The 23,770-nt window shown below is 36.5% G+C and overlaps 1 protein-coding gene across 1 annotated transcript in view; it reads left to right on the plus strand.

The window, feature by feature from the left end:
- The window catches only part of ADCK5 (aarF domain containing kinase 5), a 380,223-nt gene that overhangs the window by 258,006 nt on the left and 98,447 nt on the right, over positions 1–23,770 (plus strand). Inside the window, exon 12 of the mRNA XM_053715989.1 lies at positions 13,771–13,862. Within this exon, the coding sequence (XP_053571964.1) occupies positions 13,771–13,862 (92 nt within the window). The remainder of the gene's footprint in view (positions 1–13,770; positions 13,863–23,770) is intronic.

The following is a 23,770-nucleotide window of genomic DNA, read 5'->3' on the forward strand; positions in this document are numbered from 1 at the left end:
GAGATCTGATTATACCTACAGATATAAGATACAGACACATGTATATGTACACAATGTGATACAGTAATGAGATCTGATTATACCTACAGATATAAGATATAGACACATGTATATGTACACAGTGTGATACAGTAATGAGATCTGATTATACGTACAGATATAAGATAAATACACATGTATATGTACACAGTGTGATACAGTAATGAGATCTGATTATACCTACAGATATAAGATACAGACACATGTATATGTACAGTGTGTGATACAGTAATGAGATCTGATTATACCTACAGATATAAGATACAGACACATGTATATGTACACAATGTGATACAGTAATGAGATCTGATTATACCTACAGATATAAGATAAAGACACATGTATATGTACACAGTGTGATAAAGTAATGATATCTGATTATACCTACAGATATAATATAAAGACACATGTATATGTACACAATGTGATACAGTAATGAGATCTGACTATACCTACAGATATAAGATACAGACACATGTATATGTACACAGTGTGATACAGTAATGAGATCTGATTATTCCTACAGGTATAAGATACAGACACATGTATATGTACACAATGTGATACAGTAATGAGATCTGATTATACCTACAGATATAAGATACAGACACATGTATATGTACACTGTAACGGTACCAACCGGATACCAAGGGTTAACACCAGGGAACAATGTCCTGCATAGGGAATCAGCAATTCACAACCCAGCCAGTTTTCAGGTTTAAACAGAATGAATTTTATTAAGGCTCATATGCCCAGTATTTATGCAGGTCTGACCCCCCCCAGAAGGGGGGTTGAAAGAATGTTGTACATTAGATGGAGGGAACACGCCCTTTTACATGATACAATAGAATACCTTGCTCAAGCTGATAACAATTTAAACACAGACACACACTTGGCTTTCCTTATCATCTAGGGTCTGCTCTCTGAGGTTGATTAAACAATGGACTGGGTATCAATAACATTAATGACAGTGCACAATAGCTGAGGCTAAAGCTGAACACAGTTAACTCTTTCAGTGCTGACAGAAGGGTCTGTCACATCTACATAGCACAATATACAGCCTATAGACAACCTTTCTTATGTTATAGTCCAGAAGTGGCTAGGTTTGCCACAATGCTCCCCCAGAACCAAGCCGGCATACACAGTCTGATCCCAACGGATCGGCTTGGGGATGTCCGGGGCAACAACTTTCGGCTCAAGTAAGCTACGGGGTGTTCTCCGCCATCTGCTCCAACTTGGCTCAGTACTGCCCCCACCCCAAACATGGAAGCGTCTCTTCCCGGAGGGACTGGGCTTGGGTAGTCACAGGGTTAACATCAGCGGGATCCATGGGAGCATAGGCAGAAACAAGGGGGGCCAAGTCATTTCCAAGGAGAACATCAGCAGGTAAGTCCTTCTTGACCCCCACATTCACAAGTCTAGCGCCCACTCCCCAATCCAAATGTACCCTGGCAACAGGTAGGCGGAACACAGTGCCCCCTGCTACCCTCACAGCCACAGTGTCTCCAGTGTGCTGTTTCTCAGGCACCAAGTTCTCTTGAAGCAAGGTCATGGTAGCACCAGTATCCCGTAGACAACTGACCTCCTTCCCATTCACTTTAACCCGTTGCCGGTTATTCCGGTGGGCAGCTTGCACGGGGTCTGCTTCATGTAGGCTGCCCCAGCATTCTGGCGCCTCTACGTAGCGGGCCACAGGCTGAGGATTATGTGGGATTCCGCCAGCGGGTCTTCTCCAGGACTGTGCTTGATTCGCTGCGTTTAGGGGACACTCTGGTCTTTTGTGCCCTAGTTGCTTACATCCAAAGCACCGAATAGGTTGTGAGTAGCCCCGCGAATTGAACCGGGCTCTCTGAGGGTAGTTCGTGGCCGGAGGCCGTGTGGTATAGCGGTGCGCCGGGGGTTGGTAACTGGCAGCTGCTGGGGTGACTGGGGGTCTGTACTCCACTCTAGCAGTGGGCAATCGGTATACTGCTCCCCCTGCCCCTCGTACTGCCACGGATCCGCCAGTGGGTGCTGTATCCGGCACCAAATGGGGAGCTATCAGGGTTAAAGTAGCTCCCGAATCCCGAAGTCCCTGGACCGACATCACCTCATGCAGAATTCCCAGGGGTTCCTCGGCTTGGGTGCTCAACACCTCATGAGCGGCTGGCTCCGTTTGGTAATGGTGAGCAGCCGCCCTTGGGGCCAGGTTCTGTCTGACCTGGTTCCAAGCTTGTCTGCTCCGATTTTGGGTGCACTCACGTGCCATATGTCCCCACTGCTTGCAGGTGTGGCATTGTATATTAGCCCGTCCGTTGTTAGGCTGTAGTCCATGGTGCCTCCTGGCATCAAAATGCTGGTCTGCTAATCTGGCTGCTTCGGTTAAGGTGAGGGGTTTTCGATCTCTCACCCATTCTTGGGCTTCTGGGGACAAGTCGTTAAAGAATTGCTCCAACAGCATCAGTTGTCGCAATTCTTCCATGGTGGTAGCTTGGCTGGCCTGTATCCACCCCTGAGATGCTTGATCCAGCTTGTGGGCCCACTCTGCATGGGAATCTCTTTCTGGCTTGCGCAGGCCTCTAAACTTGCGCCGGTATGCCTCTGAGGTAATGGCATATCTTTCCAAGATCGCTCTCTTCACTTTAGCGTAATCCTTGCTGTCCTCCCTGGGTACAGCGCGATACGCTTCCGCTGCCCTACCGGCTAGCTTGCCTGCTAGCACCGGCACCCATACGGACTGCTCCAAATCATGTAACTCGCACAGTCTCTCAAAATCCTGTAAATACCCATCAATCTCATCCTTCTCCTCACAAAACATTTTAAATGCATGGTATGGGATTTTGGGTCTTACTGGGTTGCTGAGTGCGTCCAAAATGGATTCTGCTCGGGAGGATGCATTCCGCGGACTGTGTGCCATCACGTACTCCTGCACATCTGCCATTACCACGGATAGCATATCCCGTGGTACAGGTTGGGGTAAAAATTCCAGCCTGGTCCTCATTTCCCTCTGGTATAGGGTCTCCTCCATGGCTGCTGGAGGCGTAGCGCTGCGAGCTCTGTCTCCCTCCATCAGCTCAGCAATTAATATAGCCTTGGGTTTGCTGCTGCCTATCTTTCCCCTGGCTTCTAGCAGTTCCTTTTACGTTTGTCTCTTTAGCTTAGAATAATCCATCTCCATTCACTTCGGTCCCTGGTACTCCTTCCATCTTAGTCAGTATTGTAGTAATCCCCCTCTTCCTGAGGTTACTGGCTTGTGTAGTTGCTCTTCTGGGCGATAAGGTTCATTCCGTCGCTTGCCACCAATTGTAACGGTACCAACCGGATACCAAGGGTTAACACCAGGGAACAATGTCCTGCATAGGGAATCAGCAATTCACAACCCAGCCAGTTTTCAGGTTTAAACAGAATGAATTTTATTAAGGCTCATATGCCCAGTATTTATGCAGGTCTGACCCCCCCCAGAAGGGGGGTTGAAAGAATGTTGTACATTAGATGGAGGGAACACGCCCTTTTACATGATACAATAGAATACCTTGCTCAAGCTGATAACAATTTAAACACAGACACACACTTGGCTTTCCTTATCATCTAGGGTCTGCTCTCTGAGGTTGATTAAACAATGGACTGGGTATCAATAACATTAATGACAGTGCACAATAGCTGAGGCTAAAGCTGAACACAGTTAACTCTTTCAGTGCTGACAGAAGGGTCTGTCACATCTACATAGCACAATATACAGCCTATAGACAACCTTTCTTATGTTATAGTCCAGAAGTGGCTAGGTTTGCCACATACACAATGTGATACAGTAATGAGATCTGATTATACCTACAGATATAAGATAAAGACACATGTATATGTACACAGTGTGATACAGTAATGAGATCTGATTATACCTACAGATATAAGATACAGACACATGTATATGTACACAGTGTGATAAAGTAATGAGATCTGGTTATACCTACAGATATAAGATACAGTCACATGTATATGTACACAGTGTGATACAGTAATGAGATCTGATTATACCTACAGATATAAGATACAGACACATGTATATGTACACAGTGTGATACAGTAATGAGATCTGATTATACCTACAGATATAAGATAAAGACACATGTATATGTACACAATGTGATACAGTAATGAGATCTGATTATACCTACAGATATAAGATACAGACACATGTATATGTACACAATGTGATACAGTAATGAGATCTGATTATACCTACAGATATAAGATATAGACACATGTATATGTACACAGTGTGATACAGTAATGAGATCTGATTATACGTACAGAGATAAGATAAATACACATGTATATGTACACAGTGTGATACAGTAATGAGATCTGATTATACCTACAGATATAAGATACAGACACATGTATATGTACACAGTGTGATACAGTAATGAGATCTGATTATACCTACAGATATAAGATACAGACACATGTATATGTACACAGTGTGATAAAGTAATGAGATCTGATTATACCTACAGATATAAGATACAGACACATGTATATGTACAATGTGATACAATAATGAGATCTGATTATACCTACAGATATAAGATAAAGACACATGTATATGTACACAGTGTGATACAGTAATGAGATCTGATTATACCTACAGATATAAGATACAGACACATGTATATGTACACAATGTGATAAAGTAATGAGATCTGATTATACCTACAGATATAAGATAAAGACACATGTATATGTACACAATGTGATACAGTAATGAGATCTGATTATACCTACAGATATAAGATAAAGACATGTATATGTACACAGTGTGATACAGTAATGACATCTGATTATACCTACAGATATAAGATACAGACACATGTATAGGTACACAATGTGATACAGTAATGAGATCTGATTATACCTACAGATATAAGATACAGACACATGTATATGTACACAGTGTGATACAGTAATGAGATCTGATTATACCTACAGATATAAGATACAGACACATGTATATGTACACAATGTGATATGGTAATGAGATCTGATTATACCTACAGATATAAGATACAGACACATGTATATGTACAGTGTGTGATACAGTAATGAGATCTGATTATACCTACAGATATAAGATACAGACACATGTATATGTACACAGTGTGATACAGTAATGAGATCTGATTATACCTACAGATATAAGATACAGACACATGTATATGTACACAATGTGATAAAGTAATGAGATCTGATTATACCTACAGATATAAGATACAGACACATGTATATGTACACAGTGTGATACAGTAATGAGATCTGATTACACCTACAGATATAAGATACAGACACATGTATATGTACACAGTGTGATACAGTAATGAGATCTGATTATACCTACAGATATAAGATACAGACACATGTATATGTACACAATGTGATACAGTAATGAGATCTGATTATACCTACAGATATGAGATAAAGACACATGTATATGTACACAGTGTGATACAGTAATGAGATCTGATTATACCTACAGATATAATATAAAGACACATGTATATGTACACAATGTGATAAAGTAATGAGATCTGATTATACCTACAGATATAAGATACAGACACATGTATATGTACACAGTGTGATACAGTAATGAGATCTGATTATACCTACAGATATAGAGATCTGATTATACCTACAGATATAAGATACAGACACATGTATATGTACACAGTGTGATACAGTAATGAGATCTGATTATACCTACAGATATAAGATACAGACACATGTATATGTACACAGTGTGATACAGTAATGAGATCTGATTATACCTACAGATATAAGATACAGACACATGTATATGTACACAGTGTGATAAAGTAATGAGATCTGATTATACCTACAGATATAAGATACAGACACATGTATATGTACACAGTGTGATACAGTAATGAGATCTGATTACACCTACAGATATAAGATACAGACACATGTATATGTACACAGTGTGATACAGTAATGAGATCTGATTATACCTACAGATATAAGATAAAGACACATGTATATGTACACAATGTGATACAGTAATGAGATCTGATTATACCTACAGATATAGATAAAGACACATGTATATGTACACAGTGTGATACAGTAATGAGATCTGATTATACCTACAGATATAAGATAAAGACACATGTATATGTACACAATGTGATAAAGTAATGAGATCTGATTATACCTACAGATATAAGATACAGACACATGTATATGTACACAGTGTGATACAGTAATGAGATCTGATTATACCTACAGATATAAGATACAGACACATGTATATGTACACAGTGTGATACAGTAATGAGATCTGATTATACCTACAGATATAAGATAAAGACACATGTATATGTACACAGTGTGATACAGTAATGAGATCTGATTATACCTACAGATATAAGATACAGACACATGTATATGTACAGTGTGATACAGTAATGAGATCTGATTATACCTACAGATATAAGATACAGACACATGTATATGTACACAATGTTATACAGTAATGAGATCTGATTATACCTACAGATATAAGATACAGACACATGTATATGTACACAATGTGATACAGTAATGAGATCTGATTATACCTACAGATATAAGATACAGACACATGTATATGTACACAATGTGATACAGTAATGAGATCTGATTATACCTACAGATATAAGATACAGACACATGTATATGTACACAATGTGATACAGTAATGAGATCTGATTATATCTACAGATATAAGATAAAGACACATGTATATGTACACAATGTGATACAGTAATGAGATCTGATTATACCTACAGATATAAGATACAGACACATGTATATGTACACAGTGTGATACAGTAATGAGAACTGATTATACCTACAGATATTAGATACAGACACATGTATATGTACAGTGTGATACAGTAATGAGATCTGATTATACCTACAGATATAAGATACAGACACATGTATATGTACACAGTGTGATACAGTAATGAGATCTGATTATACCTACAGATATAAGATACAGACACATGTATATGTACACAATGTGATACAGTTATGAGATCTGATTATACCTACAGATATAAGATACAGACACATGTATATGTACACAGTGTGATACAGTAATGAGAACTGATTATACCTACAGATATAAGATACAGACACATGTATATATACACAATGTGATACAGTAATGAGATCTGATTATACCTACAGATATAAGATACAGACACATGTATATGTGCACAGTGTGATACAGTAATGAGATCTGATTATACCTACAGATATAAGATACAGACACATGTATATGTACACAGTGTGATAAAGTAATGAGATCTGATTATACCTACAGATATAAGATACAGACACATGTATATGTACACAATGTGATACAGTAATGAGATCTGATTATACCTACAGATATAAGATAAAGACACATGTATATGTACACAATGTTATACAGTAATGAGATCTGATTATACCTACAGATATAAGATACAGACACATGTATATGTACACAGTGTGATACAGTAATGAGAACTGATTATACCTACAGATATAAGATACAGACACATGTATATGTACACAATGTGATACAGTAATGAGATCTGATTATACCTACAGATATAAGATACAGACACATGTATATGTACACAGTGTGATACAGTAATGAGAACTGATTATACCTACAGATATAAGATACAGACACATGTATATGTACACAATGTTATACAGTAATGAGATCTGATTATACCTACAGATATAAGATAGACACATGTATATGTACACAATGTGATACAGTAATGAGATCTGATTATACCTACAGATATAAGATACAGACACATGTATATGTACAGTGTGATACAGTAATGAGATCTGATTATACCTACAGATATAAGATACAGACACATGTATATGTACAGTGTGATACAGTAATGAGATCTGATTATACCTACATATATAATATACAGACACATGTATATGTACACAGTGTGATAAAGTAATGAGATCTGATTATACCTACAGATATAAGATACAGACACATGTATATGTACACAGTGTGATACAGTAATGAGATCTGATTATACCTACATATATAATATACAGACACATGTATATGTACACAGTGTGATACAGTAATGAGATCTGATTATACCTACATATATAATATACAGACACATGTATATGTACACAGTGTGATACAGTAATGAGATCTGATTATACCTACAGATATAAGATACAGACACATGTATATGTACACAATGTGATACAGTAATGAGATCTGATTATACCTACAGATATAAGATACAGACACATGTATATGTACACAGTGTGATACAGTAATGAGATCTGATTATACCTACAGATATAAGATACAGACACATGTATATGTACACAATATGATACCGTAATGAGATCTGATTATACCTACAGATATAAGATACAGACACATGTATATCTACACAATGTGATAAAGTAATGAGATCTGATTATACCTACAGATATAAGATACAGACACATGTATATCTACACAGTGTGATACAGTAATGAGATCTGATTATACCTACAGATATAAGATACAGACACATGTATATGTACACAATGTGATACAGTAATGAGATCTGATTATACCTACAGATATAAGATAAAGACACATGTATATGTACACAATGTGATACAGTAATGAGATCTGATTATACCTACAGATATAAGATACAGACACATGTATATGTACACAGTGTGATACAGTAATGAGATCTGACTATACCTACAGACATAAGATACAGACACATGTATATGCACACAGTGTGATACAGTAATCAGATATAAGATAAAGACATGTATATGTACACAGTGTGATACAGTAATGAGATCTGATTATACCTACAGATATAAGATAAAGACACATGTATATGTACACAGTGTGATACAGTAATGAGATCTGATTATACCTACAGATATAAGATAAATAAGCATGTATATGTACACAGTGTGATACAGTAATGAGATCTGATTATACCTACAGATATAAGATACAGACACATGTATATGTACACAGTGTGATACAGTAATGAGATCTGATTATACCTACAGATATAAGATACAGACACGTATATGTACACAATGTGATACAGTAATGAGATCTGATTATACCTACAGATATAAGATAAAGACACATGTATATGTACACAATGTGATATAGTAATGAGATCTGATTATACCTACAGATATATGATACAGACACATGTATATGTACACAATGTTATAAAGTAATGAGATCTGATTATACCTACAGATATAAGATACAGACACATGTATATGTACACAATGTGATACAGTAATGAGATATGATTATACCTACAGATATAAGATACAGATTGAATAAAGGTGGTGTATATCCTGCGCAAAGGAACAGATGGGGAAGGGGGGTGGGGGATGCCTCTAGCTCTCCTCGATGGGTACCCTAGCGTGCCCAATGTATAAAAGATATATGTAAGATAGAGGTGAGCGCCAAAAGAAGGCTGAGGGTAGGGTGGGGAATGCTAAAATAGGCTAAAATTAGCTGATAGAATGTAAAGTTAAAATTACAAATTTATTTATTCCATACAGTAATTATAATAATAAAAAAGAACAATATACACTGATAGTTGTTCATGGATCCATGTTACAAATGGTAGCAAATTACAGTGTTAGGTAAAAAAACAATACAATACAATAATAAAAAATAATACAATACAATAATAAAAGCAATTGTAAATACTGATAAATTCAGTGGCTGATGTTATAGCCTTTTATGCTGAGTATCTGTTTAGTGATTAACACCTTGGTTGAGTCCGGTAAGTATAAAATACTCCTGGTAGGTAGTGTAGGGTTAATTGTAATCCAATAAGTGGCAAGATTTGGGTGTGATCTGTGTCCAATACAACAATTTAGAAAAAAGTGGTAGAAAAAATGTGTGTTCACTCTGTGATGAAAAAATGATGATAAAAAGATGATAAAATCCCTCCAAAAAAATGTTAAAAAAAAATGTTATAAAAAAATGAAAAAAGGTGAAAAAAGATAAAAAAAATAGTGTCAGTTTTGAAGTCCAAAGTGATGTTGGTGATGTCAGTGCAAATCAATCAATCAGTGGTTCAGTGTTGATGCCATGTTTTGAAAAAATAAGATTATGCAAAAAGAAAAAATCCTGAAAAAAAGAAAACAATACTCTAATATATGCAATCTGTACAATAGATATATCAGTATTATGCTTACTCAGATCTGTCGACGCGTTTCGGCCATATACCTCTGGCCTTTGTCAAGACTGATAAACTGAGTAAGCTCATAGTATTTATAAGAATTATGGCTGATGTTAAGATACAGACACATGTATATGTACACAATGTGATACAGTAATGAGAACTGATTATACCTACAGATATAAGATACAGACACATGTATATGTACACAATGTGATACAGTAATGAGAACTGATTATACCTACAGATATAAGATACAGACACATGTATATGTACACAATGTATACAGTAATGAGATCTGATTATACCTACAGATATAAGATAAAGACACATGTATATGTACACAATGTGATACAGTAATGACATCTGATTATACCTACAGATATAAGATAAAGACACATGTATATGTACACAGTGTGATACAGTAATGAGATCTGATTATACCTACAGATATAAGATACAGACACATGTATATGTACACAATGTGATACAGTAATGAGATCTGATTATACCTACAGATATAAGATACAGACACATGTATATGTACACAGTGTGATACAGTAATGATATCTGATTATACCTACAGATATAATATACAGACACATGTATATGTACACAGTGTGATACAGTAATGAGATCTGATTATACCTACAGATATAAGATAAAGACACATGTATATGTACACAGTGTGATAAAGTAATGAGATCTGATTATACCTACAGATATAAGATACAGACACATGTATAGGTACACAATGTGATAAAGTAATGAGATCTGATTATACCTACAGATATAAGATACAGACACATGTATATGTACACAATGTGATACAGTAATGAGATCTGATTATACCTACAGATATAAGATACAGACACATGTATATGTACACAGTGTGATACAGTAATGAGATCTGATTATACCTACAGATATAAGATACAGACACCTGTATATGTACATAGTGTGATACAGTAATGAGATCTGATTATACCTACAGATATAAGATAAAGACACATGTATATGTACAGTGTGATACAGTAATGAGATCTGATTATACCTACAGATATAAGATACAGACACATGTATATGTACACAATGTGATACAGTAATGAGATCTGATTATACCTACAGATATAAGATACAGACACATGTATATGTACACAATGTGATACAGTAATAAGATCTGATTATACCTACAGATATAAGATACAGACACATGTATATGTACACAATGTGATACAGTAATGAGATCTGATTATACCTACAGATATAAGATACAGACACATGTATATGTACACAATGTGATACAGTAATGAGATCTGATTATACCTACAGATATAAGATAGACACATGTATATGTACACAATGTGATACAGTAATGAGAACTGATTATACCTACAGATATAAGATACAGACACATGTATATGTACACAATGTGATACAGTAATGAGATCTGATTATACCTACAGATATAAGATACAGACACATGTATATGTACACAGTGTGATACAGTAATGAGATCTGATTACACCTTTAGATATAAGATACAGACACATGTATATGTACACAATGTGATTAAGTAATGAGATCTGATTATTCCTACAGATATAAGATAAAGACACATGTATATGTACACAGTGTGATACAGTAATGAGACCTGATTATACCTACAGATATAAGATACAGACACATGTATATGTACACAATGTGATACAGTAATGAGAACTGATTATACCTACAGATATAAGATACAGACACATGTATATGTACACAATGTGATACAGTAATGAGACCTGATTATACCTACAGATATAAAATACAGACACATGTATATGTACACAATGTGATACAGTAATGAGAACTGATTATACCTACAGATATAAGATACAGACACATGTATATGTACACAATGTGATACAGTAATGAGAACTGATTATACCTACAGATATAAGATACAGACACATGTATATGTACACAGTGTGATACAGTAATGAGATCTGATTATACCTACAGATATAAGATACAGACACATGTATATGTACACAGTGTGATACAGTAATGAGATCTGATTATACCTACAGATATAAGATAAAGACACATGTATATATACACAATGTGATACAGTAATGAGATCTGATTATACCTACAGATATAAGATACAGACACATGTATATGTACACAATGTGATGCAGTAATGAGATCTGATTATACCTACAGATATAAGATACAGACACATGTATATGTACACAATGTGATAAAGTAATGAGATCTGATTATACCTACAGATATAAGATAAAGACACATGTATATGTACAGTGTGTGATACAGTAATGAGATCTGATTATACCTACAGATATAAGATACAGACACATGTATATGTACACAGTGTGATACAGTAATGAGATCTGATTATACCTACAGATATAAGATACAGACACATGTATATGTACACAGTGTGATGCAGTAATGAGATCTGATTATACCTACAGATATAAGATACAGACACATGTATATGTACACAATGTGATACGGTAATGAGATCTGATTATACCTACAGATATAAGATACAGACACATGTATATGTACACAATGTGATAAAGTAATGAGATCTGATTATACCTACAGATATAAGATAAAGACACATGTATATGTACAGTGTGTGATACAGTAATGAGATCTGATTATACCTACAGATATAACATAAAGACACATGTATATGTACAGTGTGTGATACAGTAATGAGATCTGATTATACCTACAGATATAAGATACAGACACATGTATATGTACACAGTGTGATGCAGTAATGAGATCTGATTATACCTACAGATATAAGATACAGAGACATGTATATGTACACAATGTGATACAGTAATGAGATCTGATTATACCTACAGATATAAGATAAAGACACATGTATATGTACAGTGTGTGATACAGTAATGATATCTGATTATACCTACAGATATAAGATACAGACACATGTATATGTACACAGTGTGATAAAGTAATGAGATCTGATTATACCTACAGATATAAAATACAGACACATGTATATGTACACAGTGTGATACAGTAATGAGATCTGATTAAACCTACAGATATAAGCTAAAGACACATGTATATGTACACAGTGTGATATAGTAATGAGATCTGATTATACCTACAGATATAAGATAAAGACACATGTATATGTACACAATGTGATAAAGTAATGAGATCTGATTATACCTACAAGCTCAACCCATTTTATTAGGTTGTGGCTTCAAAACACAAAATCATTTACTTCATATACACAAATAAGCCTTAAAAAAGCAAATCTCATACATTTTATATTCTGCAGCTGGTAAAAAAAGTAATTGGAAACACATTAAGAGAAAAACAATTTTACAGTATACTGTTCCTTTAAGTGGTTTGCTATAGTTTGTTTGCCGTTCTTAGAGCATTAACAAGTTGTATCTCTGTGTCTTGAATCACACAGGAACCGCACAGCGCTCTGTAAGTTGTGGCGATCCATAGTACTTAGGAACCGACAAGACATGGAAAAATACTCATCTGAGCTTGGTGTCAAAGGTACAAAAAGTTTCTAGTGATTTATATCTACAATATGCTTAGTAGGAACACTTCCCAGAAACCCCAACCTTAGATGTTCACCACCCTACATGATCCATTATAGCTCAGTACTCCTCACGGACTACTGTAGTAAGTAGGAGCACTTCCCAGAAACCCCAACCTTAGATGTTCACCTCCCTACTTGATCCATTATAGCTCAGTACTCCCCACGGACTACTGTAGTAAGTAGGAGCACTTCCCAGAAACCCCAACCTTAGATGTTCACCTCCCTACATGATCCATTATAGCTCAGTACTCCCCACAGACTACTGTAGTAAGTAGGAACACTTCCCAGAAACCCCAACCTTAGATATTCCCCTCCCTACTTGATCCATTATAACTCAGTACTCGCCACTGACTACTGTAGTAAGTAGGAACTCTTCCCAGATGCAAACCCCAACCTTAGGTTTTCTCCTCCCTACTTGATCCATTATAGCTCAGTACTCACCACTGACTACTGTAGTAAGTAGGAGCACTTCCCAGAACCCCAACCTTAGATGTTACCCTCCCTACTTGATCCATTATAGCTCAGTACTCACCACGGACTACTGTAGTAAGTAGGAGCACTTCCCAGAAACCCCAACCTTAGATGTTACCCTCCCTACTTGATCCATTATAGCTCAGTACTCACCACTGACTACTATAGTAAGTAGGAACACTTCCCAGAAACCCCAACCTTAGATATTCCCCTCCATACTTGATTCATTATAGCTCAGTACTTACCACTGACTACTCTAGTAAGTAGGAACACTTCCCAGATGCAAACCCAAACCTTAGATATTCCCCTCCCTACTTGATCCATTATAGCTCAGTACTCACCACTGACTACTGTAGTAAGTAGAAACACTTCCCAGAAACCCCATTCTTAGATATTCCCCTCCCTACTTGATCCATTATAGCTCAGTACTCGCAACTGACTACTGTAGTAAGTAGGAACACTTCCCAGATGCAAACCCTAACCTTAGATATTTCCCTCCCTACTTGATCCATTATAGCTCAGTACTCACCACTGACTACTGTAGTAAGTAGGAACACTTCCCAGAAACCCCAACCTTAGGTTTTCTCCTCCCTACTTGATTCATTATAGCTCAGTACTCACCACTGACTACTGTAGTAATTAGGAACACTTCCCAGAAACCCCATCCTTAGATATTCTACTCCCTACTTGATCCATTATAGCTCAGTACTCACCACTGACTACTTTAGTAAGTAGGAACACTTCCCAGAAACCCCAACCTTAGATGTTCCCCTCCCTACTTGATCCATTTTAGCTCAGTACTCGCCACTGACTACTGTAGTAAGTAGGAACACTTCCCAGAAACCCCAACCTTAGATATTCCCCTCCCTACTTGATTCATTATAGCTCAGTACTCACCACTGACTACTGTAGTAAGTAGGAATACTTCCCAGATGCAAACCCCAACCTTAGGTTTTCTCCTCCCTACTTGATTCATTATAGCTCAGTACTCACCACTGACTACTGTAGTAAGTAGGAATACTTCCCAGATGCAAACCCCAACCTTAGGTTTTCTCCTCCCTACTTGATTCATTATAGCTCAGTACTCACCACTGACTACTGTAGTAATTAGGAACACTTCCCAGATGCAAACCCCAACCTTAGGTTTTCTTTTCCCTACTTGATTCATTTTAGCTCAGTACTCGCCATGGACTACAGAGGATTCATGGACTGTGACAGATTCTTAGGATGTCTTCTGCCAGTGGCCCTCACCTACTGTATATAGCACAATCCTGCAAGAGCAAGCAGGGTATTGGTGGGGTTTCTCCTGCTTGCTAGCTACCTGCATCCTGTCTGCTATGCATTGTGTATATCCCAATGGTCTAGTCCTACACAACCTTTATGAATTTCTTTGTAGGGGAAATGTTTGAATAATAATTATGTTTCTTTCATATAGGTGGCGAGAGTCCACAAGCTTGTTACTGTTGGGATATACATTCCTACCAGGAGGGGGCAACGTTTACCAAACCTCAAATGCCTATAAATACACCGCCAACCTCACTCATACTTTAGTTTTAAAATCTTTGCCTCCTTAGGAGGTGGTGAAGTATGATGTTATGATGTGCTTGATTCTTCAGTGAAAGGCGCTTCTAAGCATATTGAAGCCCAGTTCCTCTCTAAGTGCAGTGTTTGTCTGAGGGATGTGAAGGGAGTATTGCCTGATGATACCATGTTTTCGCCTATGGGAAAGCTTTTCATATGTCTCTATGTAAATCAGTTGCAGGGATTCATCTGCTGCTTCTCGTTATAGATCGACAAAATACTCTTGTACCATTACATCTCCTGATATGTTTCAGTACTGGTTTGGCTGTCTGCTATATGTGGATGGGTGTCTTACACAGTAAGCATTTTTTTTATTTGTTCTCAAAAGACACTCTCAGTTAGGGATTGGGCACTTTTAAGTAAAAGTTGTTATATATTGTTTGTATCTCTAATGTGATTGCTAAAGAATGGTCAAAACCTGGTACCTCTTTTAACCCTTCTTCTAGGTTTAAGAAGTTGTATCCTTTGCCTGTTGCTAATCTGGAACTTTGGGAAACAGTCCCTAAGTTTGATGGGGCTATTTCCACTCTTGCCAAACATACTACTATTATTATTATCATTATCAGGTATTTGTAGAGCGCCAACAGATTCCGCAGCACTAACTTCTCCTATGGAAAACAGTCCTTCTTTTAAGGATACTTTAGATAGGAAGCTTGAATCTTATCTTAGAAGGGCATAAGGACATGAGGAGGACTATCTTTAAAGTGATTATAAATGATAAATATAACGTCATGGAATGTGGGCGGGGTTAACTTGCCCATAAAAAGAAAATCTATTCTTAAATTTCTAAAAAAATCATGCATATCTGATTTGGTATTTTTACAAGTGACTCACCTATTAGATATAGACACCAAAAACTTAGGAGAGGGTGGGTGAAAGAAGTATTATTTGCATCATACAAAAAATCAAGCCGAGGTGTTGCAATTTTATTTAGTAAAAATTTAGACTTCCAGATTAAAAAGGTGATAAAAGATCTCCAGGGAAGATTTATAATTGCGCAAAATATAGTTAACGACGAACTACTCACATTGTGTAATGTATACGGCCTGAATGAAATCAATAGAGCTTTTTGGGAAAAATTAATTAGGATATGGAGCAAGTTTATAGAAACAAGACTGATTATTGGTGGGTACTTTAATTTAACACCTAACTACATTATAGATAGAGTAGGGCAAGCCATCCTTCCTAAGAAAAAAGGGAATAGGAACAGAGGCAAGTCTGAACAGAGGATAGTTAAACTTATGAAGGAAGCACTTGGTGTAACAGATATTTGGAGACATTTAAATCTTAATATAAGAGAATACACATACTTCTCCAAAGTTCACCTGTCCTCCTCAAGAATTGACTATTTCCTGGTCTCTAAGGATCTATTAAAAGAAGCCAAGATACGGAATATAATATTATCTGATCATGCACCAGTTGATTTAATACTTCAACCGAAAAGACATCAGAATCAGCCACGGAATTTTAGGTTTCCTAGATTCCTTTATGGCTACAATTTTTTTAAGAATTTTAAATATAAAATGGGAAGACTACCTAAACAACAATAAGGAAGAAAAGCAGAATATTCAAAATCTGTGGGAGGCAGGGTAGGCAGTTATGAGGGGAGAAATAACCTCATATCTGAGTAACTATAATAAATCTTTACAAAAACAATACAATTATTTAAGTGAAAAATTGACAATCTCATATAGATCCTATATGGGGAAGGGCGCAAAATCTAATCTAAGGAAGTACGTATTAGACAAAAAGGAATTGAATTTATACCTGGCCCAACAAACAATTAGAGACAATACAAAAAAATGCAAAGTAAATGGTATAGATATGGAAATGGACCAGGTAGGATAATTAGCCTCTCTAGTTAAAATTCAACGAATTAAGAAACAAATTATGTATATAAATTCAAAACAGGGTCCGAATTGGGCACTAAAGAAATAGTGGAAGAATTTAAGAATTACTATTCATCACTATATACAGCAGAGACTAATAAGAACACTGCCCAAATGGAGGACTTTTTGACCTCTATCAAAATTCCTAAAATTACCCAATCACAGCAAGAGACTCTAAATAGCCCAATATCATTGGAGGAAGTGGTTAAAACTATTTCTGAAATGGCAGTAGGTAAATCATCAGGGCCGTATGGATTACCTTTAGAATGGTACAAATTGTTAAAAACTCCCTTAGCCAAATTATTGACAGAGCTTTAGAACTCATATCTATTGGGAAAAGTTCATCCATCAAAATCATTTTCAGAAGCATGCATAATCGTGCTACCTAAAGAAGGAAAAGACCCACTTAATGTTACCTCATATCGTCCAATATCCCTGCTTAACCAGGATTATAAAATGTTGGCTAAAATTTTAGCCAATAGATTAAAATGATTCCTCCCAACCGTGATACACAAGGATCAAACAGGGTTTGTTCAGGCGAGGGCCTCTGCCAAGAATATTTGTAAAGTGTTATATTTGGTAAATCATTTTTGGCTATTAACCTCTTAAGGACATATGACGGAATTTTTCCGTCATAAAACAATTGAGCAAACTGAAAGCTGTGTCCTTAAAGGGTTAAAGAAAAATCTAACAAAAAACATTGCATCCCTAATGCCCTGTTTTTAGCACTGGACACAGAAAAAGCCTTCGATATGGTGGAATGGTCCTATCTGCTGGCCTGTTTAGAAAAATTTAACATACAAGGCCCTTATAGTGAGTTTATAGGTAATGTTTACTCAAAGCCTTCTGCATGCTTTGCATGGAGAATTATCATCTTTGTTTTATTTAGGGAGAGGAACTAGACAAGGATGCCCATTATCACCACTCTTATTTAACTTAGTGTTAGAACCCTAGGCAATTTAAACTGCGGAGTATCTTCCCGGGTATTAAATTAAACGAGATGATGTGTTATTGTTTATACAGGACCCCGGTATTTTTCTGCCTAAGATTATGGAATCTATTAAAAATTATGGACAAATCTCAGGTTTTAAAATAAACAAAAATAAATCAGGAGTTTTATGGTTTAATAAAAATCAGGATTGTGTCTGTACAGATTAATCTTTTATAGAAACAAATAAATGAAACCCCAATAAATGGTATAAACTAAACTTTGAACAAATCTTAATTTAGATAGAACAAGAATTTAAAAGATGGGGACAATTACCCATTTCTTTGACGGGCAAAGCTCATCTCATCAAAATTATGATCTTCCCAAAACTATTACATCACTTATTGATCCCTAAAAAATATATTAAGAAAATAAATTGATTAATTTTTCTTTGGGGGGGGGGGGGTAAGAAAGTACGGATAAGTTTGAAGAAACTTCAGCAGCCATATGAATATGGAGGGTTAGGTATCCCCGATGTCCACCCATATAATTTAACCAAAGTGCCAATAGATTGGGTTGCAGAAACAGAACATTTTTCTCAGAGCTTAATGGATAATGGGAACCTGGATGGTTTATCTACTGTATCACTTTTACATTTAGAAAGAAAAGAGATTCCAATACAAGTTAGGAATAACATTATGTATGCAAATATCTTAAAAGCCTGGAAAAATATACATACAATTAGGGGGGTTCCCCACCAATGGTCAGTCTACCTGCCTATAAGACATAACGCAAAATTTGCTCCTGGACTGGATTCCCAAGTTTTCAAATCTTAAAAGAATGAGGGGATCTGCTCAATGTAGAACATAATATCGTGTAAGGAAATTCGAGATAACTATGAACTACCTGATACACATTTCTTTGGGTATATACAGTTTGTTCACTACTTTTAAGGGAATCGAGAACATATACCTAGGAATTTGGAAACCACACTGATGGGATAAAACAATTAAACTATTCTTAAAGGGGAAATTTATATACTCAAAAATGTATGAAGCTCTATTGATTTTATATAGGAATAATAGTGTGACTCAAATGATAGCTGGCTGGCAGAAAAATGCATCAATTCAATTGAATGACAAGGAAATCACAAAAAGTTTTAAAAGGTGTTGCATTAGACTCTCTTACTTTACAAACAAGTGTTAAATAAGTTTTATGCTACGCCTAAGAACGTTTCAAAATGATTTCAATGTGAGAGTAAATGCCCTATAATTGTTTTGTTGTACTCCCCCTTTGTTTATAGCGCTGCGGAATCTATTGGCGCTCTACAAATAACTGATAATAATAATAATGCATTAAGTGCAAAATGGCAGACCCCTCACTAGAACACTATTTATGGGACTGTCCTAAAATAAAGCAACTTTGGGCTAAAGTAATCTTTTGGAGTACTACCATTATAAAGGATAACATTAATTTTTGTTTTAGGAATACCCTACTTTTAGTAGATAAGCAAGTTTATAAAAAGAAGGCTCCTTTACTGACTATGATTATTTTAATGACAAGAAAGTGTATTCTTAAAGAATGGTTAACACTGGTTATACCTAATATAAAGGAAATTCACCACGCCTTATTAACACAATTAAATACTGAAGTGATGGATACTTTAGGTGACAGAGAACTAAGGGCTAAGTATTTCATAGTAAAATGGGGACAATTTATCAAGGGGCTGAGTGGGTCACTTCAGAAAAAATCCTTGGCCCTCTGATAAGTGGTACAACAGGGGTCTTGAACTGGGGCTCGGGATTGGATCTAGCCCAAATTATAGATGATGAAGCAGTATAAATAACGTTTCTGCTATAAGTAAGAGCCTTACTATTATTAGGTCACTACAATATGAATGATAATAGCATGGTCATGATAATAGCATGAGGTCTAAAATCCCTGGGGAGATATGAGGTGCTGGGATTGGGGGCCAGGGTAAGCTGAGTTAGAGCGGGGTAGATGTCTTAGCATTATTTAAATAACTGGGGTTATTATCTTAAAATGTCTCAATTTAAGTAAATAATGTGATGTAGTAATTTTCACATCTATGTTTAGTTCAGGTTTGAGATGAATGTAGAATACTGAGTGAAAACAAGTTATGGATGACGATTACTTGCATGCTTTTAATAGCTGGAAAGTGTAATATGAATTCATCTCACTCTGATTTGCTATATTTGAAAAATAAAATAGAAAAAAAGGCATATTTAGATTCTGGCTATATTCTTAGACCTGTTATATCTATGGCTGATGTTGATGCTGCTTCTACTTTTTGGTTGGACAGTTTAGCTCGGCAGTTGTCTTCAGATCCTGAATCATTTAACATTATTGTTTTACTTCAACGCAAATCATTTTATTTGTGATGCTATATTTGATGTTATAAAAATCAATGTCAAATCCATGTCTTTAGCCAATCTAACTAGAAGAGCTTTATGGCTTAAATCTTGAAATGCTGACATGGTGTCAAGGTAAAAATCTTTTTGGTTCACAATTGGATTCTATTATCTCCACTGTTACTGGGGGTAAGGGAGTTTTTCGCCCCCAAGACAAGAAATCTTAAGGCAAATTTAAAGCTACTAATCGTTTTTGTTCGTTTCGTCAAAATAGAGAACAGAAAGCTGCCCCTTCCCCTAAGGCCTCTCGCTTTAATTGGAGACCATCTCCAAATTAGAATAAATTCAAGCCTTATAAGAAACCAAATCCCAACCCTAAACCTGCATGAAGGTGCAGCCCTCAAACCAGTTCTTCTGGTGGGGGGCAGACTAAAGCTATTTCAAACAATTTGGACAGACTCAAAATCCAAAATCAGTGGATTCACAATATTATTTCTCAGGGGTATCAAATTGGATTCAGAATAAGACTTCCCATGGGAAGAGTCTTTCTCACCCATGTACCAAAAAACCCAGTAAAAGCCCAAGCATTTCTGAAATGTATTTCAGATCTAGAACTTTTGGGGGTAATTGTCCCAGTTCCTCACCAGGAACATGGATTGGGTTTTTATTCAAATCTATTAATTGTTCCAAAGAAGGAAAATTCTTTAAGACCAATTTTGGATCTGAAAACTTTAAATTTGTTTTGTAAGAGTCCCAACTTTCGAGATGGTGACTATAAGGACTATTCTGCCTTTTGTTCAGCAAGGTCACTTCATGTCTAAAATAGACTTACAGGACCCTTACCTTCACATTCCGGTTCATCCAGACCACTATCGATTTCTGAGATTCTCTCTTCAAAACAATCATTACCAATTTGTCGTTCTTCCATTTGGCCTTGCAACAGCACCAAGAATATTGTCAAAGGTTCTCAGTGCCCTTCTGTCTGTAATCAGAGTGCAGGGTTTCCTTATTTGGACAATATCTTGGTACTAGCTCAATCTTTTCATTTAGCAGAATTTCACACAAAGCAACTATTGTTGTTTCTTCTAAGACATGGTTGGAGGATCAATTTACCAAAGAGTTTCTTGATTCCTCAGACAAATGTTACCTTTTTAGGTTTCCTGATAGTTTCAGTGTCCATGACTCTATCCTTAAAGGAGACGATTGAGATTGGTTTCAGTCTGTCTAATACTTCAGTTTCTATCATTCCCTTCAGTGGCTATTTGCATGGAAGTTTTAGGTCTCATGATTGCAGCATCGGACGCGATACCCTTTGCTCGTTTTCATATGAGACCTCTACAGCTTTGCATGTTGCACCAATGGTGCAGGGATTACACTCTATCACAACTGATATTCTTAAATCCCAACTTTTAACTCTCTCTGACATGGTGGTTAAACCATCACCTTATTGTTCAAGGGGGTTCCTTTTTTCATCCTACCTGGACTGTGATCACAACAGATGCAAGTCTCACAGGTTGGGGAGCTGTCTGGGGGTCTCTTACAGCACAAGGGGTTTGGAATCCTCGCAAGGCGAAGTTACGCATCTATATCTTAGAACTCTGTGCTATTTTCAGAGCTCTTCAGGATTGGCCTCTATTAAAGAGAGAACCATACATTTGTTTTCAAACAGACAATATTACAATAGTAGCATATGTCAGTCATCAAGGGGGGACTCACAGTCCCATAGCAATGAAGGAAGTATCTCTAATACTTTCTTGGGTGGAATGCAACTCTTGTCTAATCACTGCGATTCATATCCCAGGTGTACACAATTGTGAAGCGGATAATCTCAGCTGTCAATCTCTACATCCGAGAGAGTGGTCTCTCCATCCAGATGTGTTTTATCAAATTGTGCAGATGTGGGGTCTTCCAGACATAGATCTGATGGCCTCTCATCTAAACAAGAAACTTCCCAGATACCTCTCCAGGTCCAGGGATCCTCAGGCGGCAATGATGGATTCTCTAGCAGTTCCCTGGTTTTACCAACCTCCTTACATTTTTCCACCTCTGGTTCTTCTTCCAAGAGTGATCTCAAAGATCATAATAGAACAATCGTGTTTCTGATAGCACCAGCATGGAACTCACAGGTTCTGGTATGCGGACCTTGTCCGAATGTCCAGTTGCCAACCTTGGTCACCTCCTCTAAGACCAGACCTTTTGTCTCAAGGTCTGATTTTCATCCGGATCTCAAATCTCTAAATTTGAAGGCATGGAAATTGAGTGCTTAGTCCTTAATCACTGAGTCAGAGACACCTCTATGACTAACACTATGATACAGGCTCGTAAATCTGTTTCAAGGAAAATATATTACAAGGTTTGGAAAACTTATATTTTATTTTGAAAAAGTTTTTATTAATTTCTTTTTTTTTTTTTTTATAACAAGTTCAGGTATATACAGTCAGGTCAATCAAAAACATTTCAAAAGATTGCAATGGTGTCCATCGTTTACATTTGATAATCTAGGGTCTATATGTATGGTGCACATTCGTCCTTAAAAAAAAAGAAAATAAGTATAAACATTATTAGCAGTTAGCAGGCAAGAATAAAATCAAGTGAGGTAATTATCAATCCATCGGTCCATC

The sequence above is a fragment of the Bombina bombina genome, chromosome 5 (genome assembly GCF_027579735.1).
Source record: "Bombina bombina isolate aBomBom1 chromosome 5, aBomBom1.pri, whole genome shotgun sequence".
Lineage (NCBI taxonomy): Eukaryota > Metazoa > Chordata > Amphibia > Anura > Bombinatoridae > Bombina > Bombina bombina.